This window comes from Mandrillus leucophaeus, unplaced genomic scaffold (genome assembly GCF_000951045.1).
Source record: "Mandrillus leucophaeus isolate KB7577 unplaced genomic scaffold, Mleu.le_1.0 Scaffold462, whole genome shotgun sequence".
NCBI classification, from domain to species: Eukaryota; Metazoa; Chordata; class Mammalia; order Primates; family Cercopithecidae; genus Mandrillus; species Mandrillus leucophaeus.
The window spans coordinates 58,726-74,085 of record NW_012104943.1 but is presented as its reverse complement, the minus strand read 5'-3'; the positions used below and the strand labels follow the sequence as shown (position 1 = coordinate 74,085).

Sequence of the window (15,360 nt, the reverse complement as noted above, 5' to 3'; positions counted from 1 at the left end):
AAAAGCAACAAAAAGGCATTTCAGTTCTGAGAAACCAGCACCAAGGAACATCACATCATATGTGATAGATGTCTCACAACACCCTCTAAATCCATGTGAATAATGCATTTAATGCCAGCACTTCAATGCTGGAAAGATGTTCATGATTTGGAGGAAACTCGGAGACCAACCAAAATGATTAAAAGACTGGAAGGACTCATTTATGAGCAGCTATAAAAGAAGCCAAATATGAGCTTGGTCTGCTGATTGCTAGAAGAAGATGGAGAAAAGGTGTATAAATTACTGAATGCTATAAACACTAGGAAGAGGAGGAATGATGGTCAGCTCTATTGGACTTAGCTCTTGGTATGCATATATCTCGGGCATTAACACATTCCTCTCATTATTGGGTCTTAAAACATTTATGGGCCATCTGAATAATATATAACTGGAAATGCTGTGATTGGTAATGTTCTATTATTACAGGAAAATAGAATTGCTCCAGAAGAGCAAATACAAGACAAACTATTGTTTATTAAGGAAGCAAATGTTCCAGGAATGTTAGGCGAGCTGAGAAAATAAAAACTCACTAATAGTCCACTCTTAGAAGTATCAAATATATACAGTTGTGGGTAACAGTATATCATTCATAACTGTTTAAAGCACAAAGATGCAAAAATAGCTAGATATTTCCTCCCTTCCTTCTCTTTCATTCATTCATTCAGTCAGTCAGTCAGTCAGTCATTCAACCATCAGTCCATCTATCCATCATCGATCCATCCACCATGTATTTATCCACCAATCCATCTATCCATCCCACATAACTACTGTCTTTGCACTATTTGCTAGGTCCTGTGCTGGTGATACAAAGTAATACTGCACAGGGCCTAAACTAAAAACAAAAACAAAAAAAATAAACCTACAGTCTAAGAGTAGGGTCAGGGAATACTTTAAAATATAATTGGCCGGGCACAGTGGCTCACGCCTGTAATTCCAGCACTTTGGGAGGCCGAGATAGGCAGATCATTTGAGGTCAGAAGTTTGAGACCAGCCTGGCCAACATGGTGAAACCCTGTCTCTACTAAAAAATACAAAAGTTAGCCGGGTGTGGTGGCACGTGCCTGTAATCCCAGTTACTCAGAAGGCTAAGGCAGGAGAATCATTTGATCCTGGAAGGCAGAGGTTGCAGTGAGCCTAGATCGCGCCCCTGCACTACAGCCTAGGCAACAGTGGAAGACACCATCTCAAAATGTGTGTGTGTGTGTGTGTGTGTATATATACATACACACACACACATATATATGCGCGCACACACACACTCCAGCCTGGGCAACAGTGTGAAACACCATCTCCAAATATATATATACACATATATGTGTATATGTATATATAGATATATAAATTTGTATATATATATACAAATTTGTATATGTATATAAAATTGTAAGTTGAGTGAGATGAGGGACATCTTCCATGTAAAAAGTGGGCAAAGCAGGAACAGATAAGTTCAATAGAGAGTGATAAGGGAACAAAAAAACGTGGCCCCTAACTCAGATGAGAGAAAGGAGAAAGGTTGGGGACGCTTCCCAGGGGAACTGATATCTCAGCGAAGTCCTAAAGAATTCTGAGGCGACTATTAATCAGAAGGAGTGGGAATAACCATCCCAGGTAGGAAGAATAATGTTTCAAGGACTGGAGATAACAAAGTGCTAGATCATTTTGTCACAATACATGTGGAACTGACACAAGTACTTCGGATTGTTTTAGACAAATAGTGTAAGGCAGGTGGTGATCTTAAAAACAATAATTAGAGGCCGGGCGCGGTGGCTCAAGCCTGTAATCCCAGCACTTTGGGAGGCCGAGACGGGTGGATCACGAGGTCAGGAGATCGAGACCATCCTGGCTAACACGGTGAAACCCCCGTCTCTACTAAGAAATACAAAAAAAAAAAAACTAGCCGGGCGAGGTGGTGGGCGCCTGTAGTCCCAGCTACTCAGGACGCTGAGGCAGGAGAATGGCGTGAACCCGGGAGGCAGAGCTTGCAGTGAGCTGAGATCCGGCCACTGCACTCCAGCCTGGGCGACAGAGCGAGACTCCGTCTCTAATAATAATAATAATAATTAGAATATATTATGATTGTGGGTGAGTTTTATGTTCCTTATTAATTTTTGTTCCTTCCAAAATTTATCCATTCACAAAATCACACCCTTCTCTGGCCAAATAATTGCAAACATTTATAAGGACTTATTCTGTGTTTGAAACTATTCTAAAATCTTTATGTATATTAAGTGATTTTATCCGCTTAACAACTCTATGAGGTAGGTACTATTATTGTTCCTATTTTAAAGATGAGGAATAGAGGCAGAGAGAGGTTATATAACATAACTGAATTATACAGATAGTAGCAGAGCAGCATTTCTTAATTGGGGCATCTTACTCCAGAATCTCTGCTTTTATGTCCACTGTGCTCCTGCAAACCTTCTAATTCAAGAGCCTATTTTCATATCTTTACTTCTGTAACTCACCTAAAAGTTGATCCAACAAATAATCAGGGACACAGTCAAATATTTTGGGAGAAGAATGTTTGTAACAGCAACATTTATAGTCATAAAATATAAGATAGAAAGTAACCTATATGTCTTACAATGTGAATGTTTAATCATGGTATAGACCATTAGGCAAGCATTAGAAATTATGATCTAGAAGAAAAATAAATAACATGGGAAATGCTCAGTATAAAGGTCAAAGGTAAATGCAAAGATACAAACTATGATCCTAACAATGTGTTTGTGTGTGTTCGGAAAGGAAATCCACTAGTCAGACTGAGTTCCAGTTCCGATCTTGACTCTGTCATTTATTACTTTTGTGACCTTGGGTAATAATTTCATACCGCAGTTTTCTCATCAGAAAATTGGGATGAGTTGTTGTAAGGCTTAAAAAATTCACACACATAAAATGCTTAAAATACTGGCTGGCAAGCACTTGACAAATACCAAAATACAGGAAACTATTTAAAAATTAGAACTGGATTGTACACATTCAGATGGTAGTTTAGTAAGTATTCTTTGTAGTCCAGGATGCAATACTTTGTAACTTCATCCAATTATTTTTCCCTTTTACAGTTGAAAAAATAATTTTAAGTTGAGAGAATGAGGGGCATTTTCCATTGCAAGTAGAAAGTATTTGCTTTCAGAATCTACTTTGTCAAATTATAAGACTTACTAAACACTTAAGCAAACACTGAAGGGTTATCAAAGTTTTCTTTTTAACCAGATACCTTCTCAAGGCTAGATTCTTGATATTTTACTTTGGTTGAATACTCTTAAATTGTGAGGATTTAAAACTATTTAGAACTGTGTTTTCATGTCAGTTAGGATCAGTAAATTGAAGAAAATTACAAATTGGCTTCTGAAGAGCCTAAGGCCATACATAGTTTATTTCTCATCCATGTTTTGAAATTATCTTAATCATATTGGTTTTTAAACGTTAATTTAAAAAAATAGAAGTGAGCAGTTTTAATAATAGCACCCATCTATTTTGCCTCAAAGTTTCATTTTTCTTTTTTTAATTAAGAGAATAATTATTTTTAATTGACAAGTAAAAATTGTATATATTTATGGTGTACAACATGTTTCAATATATGTACACATCATGGAGTGTCTAAATTGAGCTACTTAACATATGCATTATTTCACATATTTATTTGTAGTGAGAACACTTAAAATCTACTGTCATTAAGGAAATTCTTGAAGTCATCTTTGGACCCGGTCTCAGGAATAAAGCTACTGGTTCGGGGGCATGTGACTTTCAGTGCTCTGCCCAGAATCTTCAAAGTAGAATCAATGGCTTAAGCACTTTCTTAAGAAAACGCTGGAAAATCCTTGACCAAGGAAATTAGGTTATTTTGCTGCTCACACCATTAAGAATCTGGTTTTCTGGCAAGCTTTCATAGTCTCTCTCTCTCTCTCTCTCTCTCTCTGTCTCTGTGTGTGTCTCTCTCTCAGGTCTCCTATGTAAAAGCGATTGACATCTGGATGGCGGTGTGCCTTCTGTTTGTGTTTGCTGCCTTACTGGAATACGCAGCGGTGAACTTTGTCTCCAGGCAACACAAGGAGTTCCTGCGCCTCCGAAGAAGACAGAAGAGGCAGAATAAGGTATGATTGCCCCTCAGTTCAGACAATGTACAGCTTGAGTTGGTTAGCCAGGCAATATAATTCAGAAAACAGAAGAGCACACAATAAGCAAGAAGCCAAGGTTAATTTTTGTTCTGATTTGTCCTACTACACTGACTTAGTGCTCAGCTTAGGCCTTTAAAATTGGGGAGGACTGTCAGATTCAGCAAATAAAAATACATGTCATGGAGTTAAACTGGAATTTCAGATAACAACAAACAATTTTTAGTATAAGCACATACCAAATATTGCATGGGACATACTTATACTAAAAATTGTTTATCTGAAATTTGGATGTAACTAGACTCCCTGTATTTATCGAGCAACTCTAATTGGGGATATATACTCAATTTGACCAAGTTACTTTAAAATCCTGGTTCTTCTAAATATTGACTCTGTGTGTGTGTGTGTGTGTGTGTGTGTGTGTGTGTGTGTGTGTGTACAGCACTGCTCTGATTGAGTTTTTTTCATCAATTGCTCTGGCTTTATGTAAATTATTCCATACCCATGTAGATTACAACATGATAAATCTAGTGAGACTGATCTTATGATCTCAACTAAACTTTAGTGCAGAATCCTAAGCTTTACACTGTCCAGAGACTTGAGGTTTGAAATGCATAGCTCAAGATCTCCAGTCCTGTGGTTCCCAAACTTGCCTGCACATTAGAATTGCCTGGGGGTATTTTAAAAATCCCAAGCCTTAGACACAACCTTACACCAATTAAATCTCAATGTTAGGAGGGGCACCAGCCTCCGTATTTGTGCAGCTCCCCAGGCAATTCTGGTGTGCAGACATGCTTGGAAAACACTGTTCTGCTTTATAACCCAGTCTTGTAGAGGCTATCAAAAGGCTTGCACCTGTTTTCCATTTCAAACTCTGGGAGAGAAACATACCCTTTGATATGGAGAATGTTACCTCCTGTAACAATACTGCTTGAGAACTAAAGTTAACATTTTATGTACAATAGAGAGATTTTTCAAAATCTGTTCCAAAAAATATTTGATAAACTAATCCTGCTGGTGAAGTAATAGTTATATGCTACTCTGTTGGAATGAAAACAAAAATATTCCACAGTCACTATTAATGCTGCAAATACGTAGGTGTAAAGCTGAATATCTGTTGTGAGACATTGCTTATATTGAGGAGTTTATGTGGGTATGAGCTCACTGAGTTCTGACTGCATCCACTAAAAGGTTTCCTGCACATACTCTGGGCTGAAAGAGATAAATCTGTCCTGTTAGCTGCCCTGTCTCACTCTTCGCTACCTCTCAGGAACATTTTGTCCTGCCATAGATAAGGAGAACAAGTAAACAAGCACAAATATCCTCTTTGCTGTACGTTACCTTTTAATGTTGTGCCTTTCTCAATTTTCTCCTCACTGCCTCCTTGTTGGTGCTATCGTTTCTTTAATCACATTCACAGAAGTTCAGCACATGGCAGCAAGAGTTCAGGATCACTTGTGCCACCCAGAAAATATTCTTACATTATGATGGTATTTCAACACAAAACAGTATAGAACTCATGCTGCAACCGCCTCAGTGGATGGTTTAAGTCCTTCAACAACTTCTTTTACATATGGTAATACTGCTCAGGTTTCCCAAACTTACCTTATCGTAGTAAGACTCACCTAGGACCCCTCTGAAACATACTAATTCTCAGTAAAATTCCTTTCAGATGTTGATTTATAAAGTTGGGTGGAATACAAGAATTTGTACTCTTAATAAGCACTCTAGGTGATTCTTATGATGAGATAACTTTAGGAAACACTATCCTGGCTTACTGACTGCATGCTCTCCTAGACCAGAGATGGAAAATGGGTTTCATTTTGCTTCACAATTCTAAATAATTGTTAGGGAATTTTTTAATTACTGTGTGAAGGATTCTTAGACTGTACCTGGGCTCTGTGGGAATGAGATCTGTCATCAATTAGCAATGTCTGGCATTACATAATAACAGATATTAAAGACTAATGTTTTAAAAAGTATAACTAGCAAACAAGTGGGGGTGGATATGGAATAATAAAAAGACAAAATCAATCTAAAAGAAAGAGGGAATGCAGAACAAGACAGATAAAGAGAAAGCAAATAGAGAAGTGGTAGATTAAACCCAAATATATTGTAAATACAGTGAAGGAAAATAGAATAAATACCTCTATTAAAAGACAAACATTTTCAGATTAAATTAAAAAATAAAACTCAACTCTAGTCTGCCTCCAATAGGCACACCTATAATATCAAGACACAGAAAACTTCAAAGTAACTGTGGATAAAGATATATCATGCTAACGCTAACCAAATAAAGCCAGTTTAGCTCCATTAATATTAGATAAAGTAGACTTTAAGACCAAAATTATTACTAGAAATAGAGATATTTCATAATTAAAAGGATCATTTCAATAGGGGGATGTGATTACTATAGATACGTATACAACGAATAACATGGCCTCAGAATACACCAAGTTTAAATTGACAAATATAAAGAAGAAATAGACAAACTCACACTCATAGTGAGGAATTTTAACATACCTCTCTTAGCAACTGATAGAAACAAAGCAGACAAAAAGATCAGTAAGGATATAAAATATTTAACAACATAATTAACAAACTACACCCTCAAATGCAGTAAACACATACTTTTCAAGTCAGAAGAAACATTTTGGTACATTTACCATGAGTTGGACCATAACGCACTTCATAACAAATATCAAACCACTGAAATCATATTATCTGATTAAATAGAATTAGGCTAAAAATCAATGGTACAAAGATAACTAGAACATCTCTATAAATTGGGAAATAGCCAAATACTTCTGAAATAATTCAGGAGTCAAAAAGAATTCACATTGGAAGTTAGAAAATATTTTGAATTGAAAGATAAATTGTACATATCAAAATATATGAACTGAGCTAAAGCCATGCTTAGTGAAAAATGTATACTTCAAATGCATTTTATAAAGATAGAAAGCTGAAAATTGGTTATCTAAGAATCTATTTCATGGAGATAGAATGAAGAATAAGAAATTAAATCCAAAAAGTGTAGAAGGAGTGAAAAAAACACGAAGAGCAAAAATTAATAAAATAGAAGAATGGTCCATTGAGTTTACTGATTATCTTGTCATGAATATTTTCAAATCAGCATTTGGGAAGAAACCAGATTGCAGTAGTTTAAAGTAGGTGAGGATATGGAATAAGCAAGTATAGATTACTTGAGAATTTAGCTCTCAAAGGGAGAGAGACGGGGTAAAACAAATTTCTGCACAATCTCACTTCCTGTCATGATTAGACTACTCACAGGTTAAATATACATATTTATTCATTCAACAAATGTTTATTGAGCACCTACTATGCTTAAACATGGAAACCTGTGAATATAGTAGAGAATGAGAGGGACAAAAAAGTAGAAAATGAGGTTGAAGAATAGGTAATTTCAAGATTTATTTGCAGGCCAGTATAAAGGACTTTATTTTATCCTAAGTGATTGGAATCCACTAGTTAGTTTCAATATAGCAAATAGGCTATTGAGTGGATAGTTGTGGTGTCAAGAGTAGCAGCAGATAAGTTAGGAGGCTATTGTAGAACTATAGGTGGAGATGTTGATGGCTTAGATTATGGTATTGGTCATAAGAATGAAGGAAAGTGGTTAGGTTCAGGAATCTTTCATTTGTTCCACAAAAATTTATTTACTTCTTACTATGTGCCAGGCACTGTGTAAATCCTCAGAATACATTGCTTCACAGGACAGAAAAAAATGCAACCTTTTGATGAAACTTACATTCTAGTGGTTATGCTTTGGAGGTAAAACCAATAGGTCATGCTGATGCATTTTATGTGAAGAGGTGAGAAAATGAATTGAATATGACTCACAGATTTTTGGCTTAAGCAACTGGGTAGGTAGTGTTACCATTTATTAAGATGGGGACTATTGTGACAAGTGCAGATTTGGAGTGGAACTCGAGTCATATTTTTATGCTCTTAAATTCAGATGCCCATGAGACATCTCAGTAGAGTTAGCAAGTAATTAGATAGAAATATGTGCTCAAGAAAGGGATAACATCTGGAAATGTATATTTGGCAGTGACCAGCAAACAGATACTGTTTTAAATCCACAAAACTAAGTGAGATTACACATTGAGATAATACAAACAAAAAAAGTTAAACATGGAAAATCACAGGTTCCGTAAACATAAAACAAAAAGGAAAGAAAGACTGAGCAGTCTTGCTGTTGAGCATCTAAATGCTCATAATTGAGTGTTTGTCATTTTTCTGTATGATATAAAACCATTTTAACTATGTTTTATTGTTTGATAAAACTTTTTTTACTTTGCAATAGTCAACATTATAGAGTTGTAATGTCTGTCAGTGCCACTTGCCACTATCAAAATTGTCCTTGTTTGAATTAAATTAAGTGAATTACCTAATAACAATGAAGATACTGTTCTTATCTCAATTTACAGATGAGGAAAGGAATGCAAAAAGAAAATAGGGTGAGGCCAGGTGAAGCAAATAGGGTGAGGCAAGGTGAAGCAAATAGGGTGAGGCCAGGTGAAGCAAATAGGGTGAGGCAAGTGAGTCACACAAGTACAGGGTCAGATCCTGTTTTATTTTTTATTTAGTGTTTTGTTCACCATGGATTTTTCGTATTAATAATGATATTTTAAAACATTACATTAAATATCATTTGAGTACTGGAGTTTTGGGTACCCCCTCAAATTTTGCCCCTGAGGCCTCACTTGTTTTCTCCTAGTTTGGGGCCCACCTAGTCATGAACTACTAAATTAATTTTCACAGAAATACACTGTGGCCTGAGTTAAATTTTTTTTTAATCATTTAAAAATGTTCAATATTTTGGCCAGGAGCGGTGGCTCACACTTGTAATCCCAGCACTTTGGGAGGCCGAGGTGAGTGGATCAACTGAGGTCAAGAGTTCGAGACCAGCCTGGCCAACATGTGAAACCCAGTCTCTACTAAAAATACAAAAATCAGCCAGGCATGGTGGCATGCACCTGTGCTCCCAGGAACTCATGAGGCTGAGGCAGGAGAATCGCTTGAACCCGGGAGGTGGAGATTGCAGTGAGCCGAGAACACGCCACTGTACTCCAGCCTGGGCGACAGAGCGAGACTCCATCTCAAAAAAAAAAAAAGTAAATATTCCCAAGGCAATATGTCATCTCTTTAATTTCCTACTGAGAAACTGACCTCTAAAATAACATACAGGTTGACGTTTTAGAAGGTATAACAAAAAATAAGAGCAGATCATCTCCCAAAAAGACAATGGCATTAAGCTTTATTCAAGGAAGGTATTTATTGAGAGAACACCTGAGATTACATTTACATGCATGGGAAGAGTGTCTGGTGTTTACTGAGCAATCAAGTTATCAAATGGGGTCACTTTCAAGGAGTCGCCAGGCAATGTGCAACTAGGTGTATTTGCTTTGATTATCTTTTCTAGGTTTTGCAAAGCAGCCACTGTCAATTTTATCAAAACAGAGTTTCTCAGAAACAATCACGCCCAGATCTTCCCTGACAGAACTAGCCAACTCCAGTCTATTAGAAGCTGATGCCCCAGGTCTATGCAATAAAAATTGTAATGTTATCTCCTCAGCTCCAATAAGAAATATGTGCACCATGTGAAGTTATAACAACTTCTCTACAATGCAGCCTCACCTGCATTTATCTCCCACTTTCATTTTATATCTGACTGCATCATACCTTACTTCTGGCATTGTGCATAATTTCAGATGTTTCCAGTTACCCAGATAGCCCTGACTTCTTTTTGGTCAGCTACTAAATAGAAATTGTGGCTGCTTGAGAACATGGTTATGGCATGTAGGCCACCTAATGACAAGTTGCCTTTTACTTATTTTTCTTCTATTTTGTTTTTAATTGACACATAATAAATAGTTGTATATACTTATGGGGTATAATGTGAGGTTTTGAGGTTTTATACATTATATTATGATCAAATCAGGATAATTACTGTATCAATCATATGAAACACTTATTTCTTCACCAAATCATCTCTTCTAGATATTTTGAAATAAACAATACATTATCATTAACCATTTTCACCCAACTGTGCAATAGAAGACCAGAACTTATTCCTCCTATCTAACTGTTAACATAGTACCCATTGACTAATTTCTCATCTCTTCCGCCCCCTCATTTTCTGTAGGCACTGATAACCACTATTATACCCTCTACCCCCATGAGATCAAAATTTTTAGATTCCACATATGAGTGAGATCATGTCTTTGCAGGGACATGGATGGAGCTGCAGGCCATTATCCTCAGCAAACTAACGTAAGAACAGAAAACCAAATAACACTTGTTCTCACTTATAAGTGGGAGCTGAATGATGAGACTGCATGGACACAGAGGGGAACAACACACACTGGGGTCTTCTGGAGGGTGGAGGGTGGAAGGGCAGACAGGATCAGCTAAAACTAGTGGGTACTAGGCTTAAGACCTGGGGTGATGAAATAATCTGTACAACAGACCCCCATGACACAAGTTTACCTGTGTTAACAAACCTGCACTTTTACCCCTGAACTTAAAGTTTTAAAAAATGAATAATATAAAATAAAAAGCTGCTTGTTTTGAACAACTATGTGCCAACAAATTAGAAAACCCTGAAGAAATGGATAAATTCCTGGACACATAGAGCCTATCAAAAAATCACAAAGAAACAGAAAACAAAAACAGACCAATAATCCAGATTTTAGCCTCAAACCCCAACACAATGGCCCAGGCAGGAGAACAACTTAGAAGTCCTTATTCTTCCACTTGGTAGGCCCGTAAGCCCCATACTGTCTATTTCCTCTCCAATGTTCTAAGGGTTTTAGATCTTCTCGTTCCAGTGATACAGCAAGCCCAACTGGTGAAGGCTAGAAGACAAGGACCCGGTGTCAGTGGTCACCTGGGAGTGGATCATTTAAATCCATGGGGTTTCACCTCCAGAAAGTACAATTCAATCCATGTTTAGAATCTCTCCAGTTAGACCAGCACTTCTATTCTTTGAGAGTAAAATCTCTGTCCTCTCTTATTGGAGACATACCTTCAAATACTTAAGCATGGAGAGCTGGTAGGTCTTCTTGAATCTCTGCGAAATTGATCTAGCCCTTTTTATGATATGGCTAACAGCCCCTCACCATGCTGGTTACCCTATCTACAGTTTGCTAATGGGCATCTTGACGTATAAGTCACAGAATTTGAAAGGTCGTCTAGGTATGATCAATATATAACATGAAACAGCAGTAGTATCCCCTATCTTTATCTGGACTTTTGAATACTTTTAATAGAGCACTAAATTACAGTATTGCTTTTAAGTAGTCTGATTCTATGATTGGCTCATTTTGACCTTGCTAATTCTTATTAAACTCCCAGGTTTTTTCTTTTTTCTATTTATTAACATGAATAGCTATCAAGTTATCCCCTCTTGATTATGTTCTTGATTTTTTTTCTAACCTAAATAAAGGACTTTATATTTATTCCTATAAATTTTCATTTTGTTGGATTTGGCCATTGTTCTAGATTATAGTAATCTTTGTGATATTGATTCAGTCATTTGGAAAATTAGGTGTCACTTCAAGATGTGTACCATAGGCAAATAAGTGTCAATGCCCTTTAGCCAAAGACCACCAGGAACAAAGTTGTAGTTAAACAAGGTGGGTTTACTACTCTTTGCAGTGAGGGAGAACACATAGAATGAGGGGTGGGGGGTGCTGATCTCTACCTATAAATTGGTTGATTTGAAGGGGAAAAGTTAAGGAAGCAGGAGTTTACTCTAGATCAGATACTGTCAGCAAGTGGGGGAAATTCAATAACCTCAATCAATCTTATCTATAGAAAGGCCGACTAGAATGAGAATAAAACTGTAATTGGTTAAAAAAAAAGTGGCAGGAATTTTAACCAAGAGAGAAGGATGTTTAGTATTTTGTAAGTAGCACAGTGATCTTGTTTTGTCTGTGCTTAGACAAAATCATGAAGTGGCCTTGTTTTGTCTCACTTTACCAAGGTTTTAGACCAACTTTGTCTAAGGCAACTTGGGTTGTGGTTTTCTCCTCCTAAAATGAAGGGGCTAAATTGTCAACATTGAAATAGAGGCTTTATAATGTCACAGTGCTGTGACTTTGGTAGGCAGTTTAATTAAAAGCAAAACCTCTCTGTACCTCAGTTTCAGAGGTACAGAAATGAATAATATTTACCTTATAGAACTGTGGTAAAAATGAGCTTTCCTGAATAAAGCTCATAGAACAGGCCCTGGCACTTAGTAAGTTCTATGTTTAGTGATTGCTCATTTTGTGTCCACTGTCTCTACCACATAGGTATGTAGCAAACTCTGGGTCATAAAGGTTTTTGTGTTCAATTTATTGGGGAACATGTCATACAAATCAAAATCAAGTATCTTAGAATAACTACAATAGCTCTTCCACTTCTACTCCTCTTATCTTTCTTCCACAAAGGGAAATTAGATTGCATGGCAAAATATGGCCTATATACAACTTTTTAAATAATTTTATTCATAGGAATAAAATAATGACTTTGTGTTTTCACTCTGCAGTGTCTAAACAAGAGAGAAGTAGACTAAGCTAGGTCTTAAATGCATGGAAACCTTCTTCTAATGTAGAGAATCCATTAAGATCCTTCAAACCCAATTAGAATGTAAATGGACTTTGAAAGAAGGCTGTTGGAATGCAGATATCACTACCACTAAGTCTAATCAACAAACAAATCTAAGCAAATGAAGAACTCATTGAATTATAATTAGAGTAGGGTCAACTTGGAGAATCCTGCTTAAGGCTTCTTACCCTTTTCTCTTCCTCTCCAAAAGCTTAGAGCAATAGTTCTCAACCTAGGGCAATTTTGCCCCCAGGGGACATTTGACAATGTCTGGAGACCTGTTTGGCTGTCACACCTGGGAAGGGGAGCTACTAGCATCTAATAGGTAGAGAGCAGGGATGCGGCTAAACCTCCTGGGATATACAAGACAGCTGCCCACACAAAAAATTGCCAAGGTGTAATGCTGATAGTGCTGCAGTGGAGAAACCCTGGTTTAGAGCATTGTCAGGCTATACTTCTTGATATGCAACAGTCTCAATTGTTTTCTCTTTCTTGTATGCAAATCATGTCTCACCTGAAAACATTATCTGCACATCATCAGGAGAGCTCTTTCAGTTCTGCTACCCTCAGTCAAAGTGAACTCTTCCTGTAAGATTTGTACACAGGTGGAGCCCACTGGGTGATGGCTTGTTGTCTTTCCCTTATAAAAGGCAAATTCCACCCATCAGCCTGTCTTTGAAATTTGGTTTCTTTATCCAAATGTATGTTCAATCGAGTATGAAGGAAAGCTCCATCTGACTGGCTTCATTTATTAAGACACAAATCATGTGGATCCACACACCACATGTCCTAAGAAAACAGATTTATGACACTATGCTTCATGTATGAAGTAAGGCAGGGTCCACATCTGGAAAATATTAGGTGCAGACTCTGAATTAATATCCAGATTCTGTGAGATGGAGAGACTTCTACGTGGGTAGGAAAAACAATGTTGTTTATTACACCTATTTAGGAAATGTTCAGTAGTGTGGAAAGTCATAATGAAAGCTTACTTTTAGGATTAATACCTGGATGTATGTGATTCAACAGGTACACACAATGATGTTTAGTGTAAAAAGAAAAAGACAGTGGGACAGCATTAAATAGAAGAACAGTGGTTTCAACCATTCTAGAAGGAATCCAGTGGAAACATTTTTATTCGGTTTGTTACTGAAACTGGGAGAAGGCATATAAGAAGCTTCACTATTTAAAGCAGCAATAAGCACAGGAATTGAGAATAACCCATAATAAGCACACTTGTCTAGTTGCAGAAAACAATTAACAGTTCACAGATTTGCGCTGGTACAGACCACACCTTGAGCATCCTGTTCTAGACCAATGCTTCTCAAACTTTGGTGCAAATGAGAATCACCTGGAGGCCTAGAGAGACCCCTTTTTTTTGTGGATTCAGTAGGCCAGAACAGGACCCAATATTTTATTTTTCTAACAAATGTCAGGTGACAAGTGACGTTCGAGAAAAACCCTAAAATACCTTTAGTAATAGCAATACTATAATCATCCTCCATACCTTTGCTACTAATATGTCCATAGTCATATCCAAGACATTAACCCCAGTGATCAATTCAATTTTGGAAAATTGGCCACTGAAAGATTAACAAACAGAGAATAAGATGTTTTGTAAAAGATGTTTAGACTCAAAATCCCTACAGGTCTCCTTTTTCCTTGTCCTTGGAAAGGAAACTCCATAATCATAACTCTTATTTTTTTTCCTTTCAAGAAGAATATAGTGAAATGGTGTGTGTTCTCTTTTATTATTTAACATGTTTTCCATGTTCTGCCACCTGTTTGCACAAGGTGTTTAAATAAGATTTCACAGATCATTAATTAAAGCAACAACTGCTTCCTTAGCAAGCATGATATTGAAAACGTTGTAACTGCCTCCCCAGGGAAGCCAAAGGTGTGTTTGCTTTTTATCTTAAAGGTTGAGGAGTTTAGATGAGGCTTTCACAGACTTGTATGGATAAGGATTTGGACTTTATTATGAAAGTCATTATGAATAAATAAATGTCATGGTACTTTGTAATTGACTATACCTAGGATATAGAGCTGGTGCTTGTCAGGGACAAAAAGACCTGAAGTATTTTTTTTTTTTTTTGTTCCCATGAAACTTTTAATACCATCACTGTATATACATGTACATAGTGTTTTACATGGTCTCAAACAGCATAAAATGAAATCATACTGTATACATTCTTCTGCAATATGTTTTTATCCCTTAACATTATATTTTTGAGATTTATCCATGTTGATATGGTTAGCTTTAGTGCATTAATTTTAACTGCATGGTATCTACTGCATCACTATATAAGAAGATGGGAATTTTTTTCTTATTATACTTTAAGTTCTAGGGTACATGTGCACAATGTGCAGGTTTGTTACATATGTACACATGAGCCATGTTGGTGTGCTGCACCCGCTAACTCGTCATTTGCATTAAGTATGTCTCCTAATGCTATCCCTTCCCCCTTCCCTCTCCCCTCTCCCAGCATTAGGGTCTGGTGTGTGATGTTCCCCTTCCTGTGTCCAAGTGATCTCATTGTTCAATTCCCACCTATGAGTGAGAACATGCGGTGTTTGGTTTTCTGTTCTT

General features: G+C 36.9%; 1 protein-coding gene across 5 annotated transcripts in view; it reads left to right on the top strand.

The window, feature by feature from the left end:
* Positions 1-15,360, top strand: part of GLRA2 (glycine receptor, alpha 2) — a 219,543-nt gene that overhangs the window by 168,372 nt on the left and 35,811 nt on the right. For all 5 annotated transcript variants that reach the window (XM_011994804.1, XM_011994806.1, XM_011994808.1 and 2 more), the window contains one exon: positions 3,984-4,133. In XM_011994804.1, the coding sequence (XP_011850194.1) occupies positions 3,984-4,133 (150 nt within the window). The remainder of the gene's footprint in view (positions 1-3,983; positions 4,134-15,360) is intronic.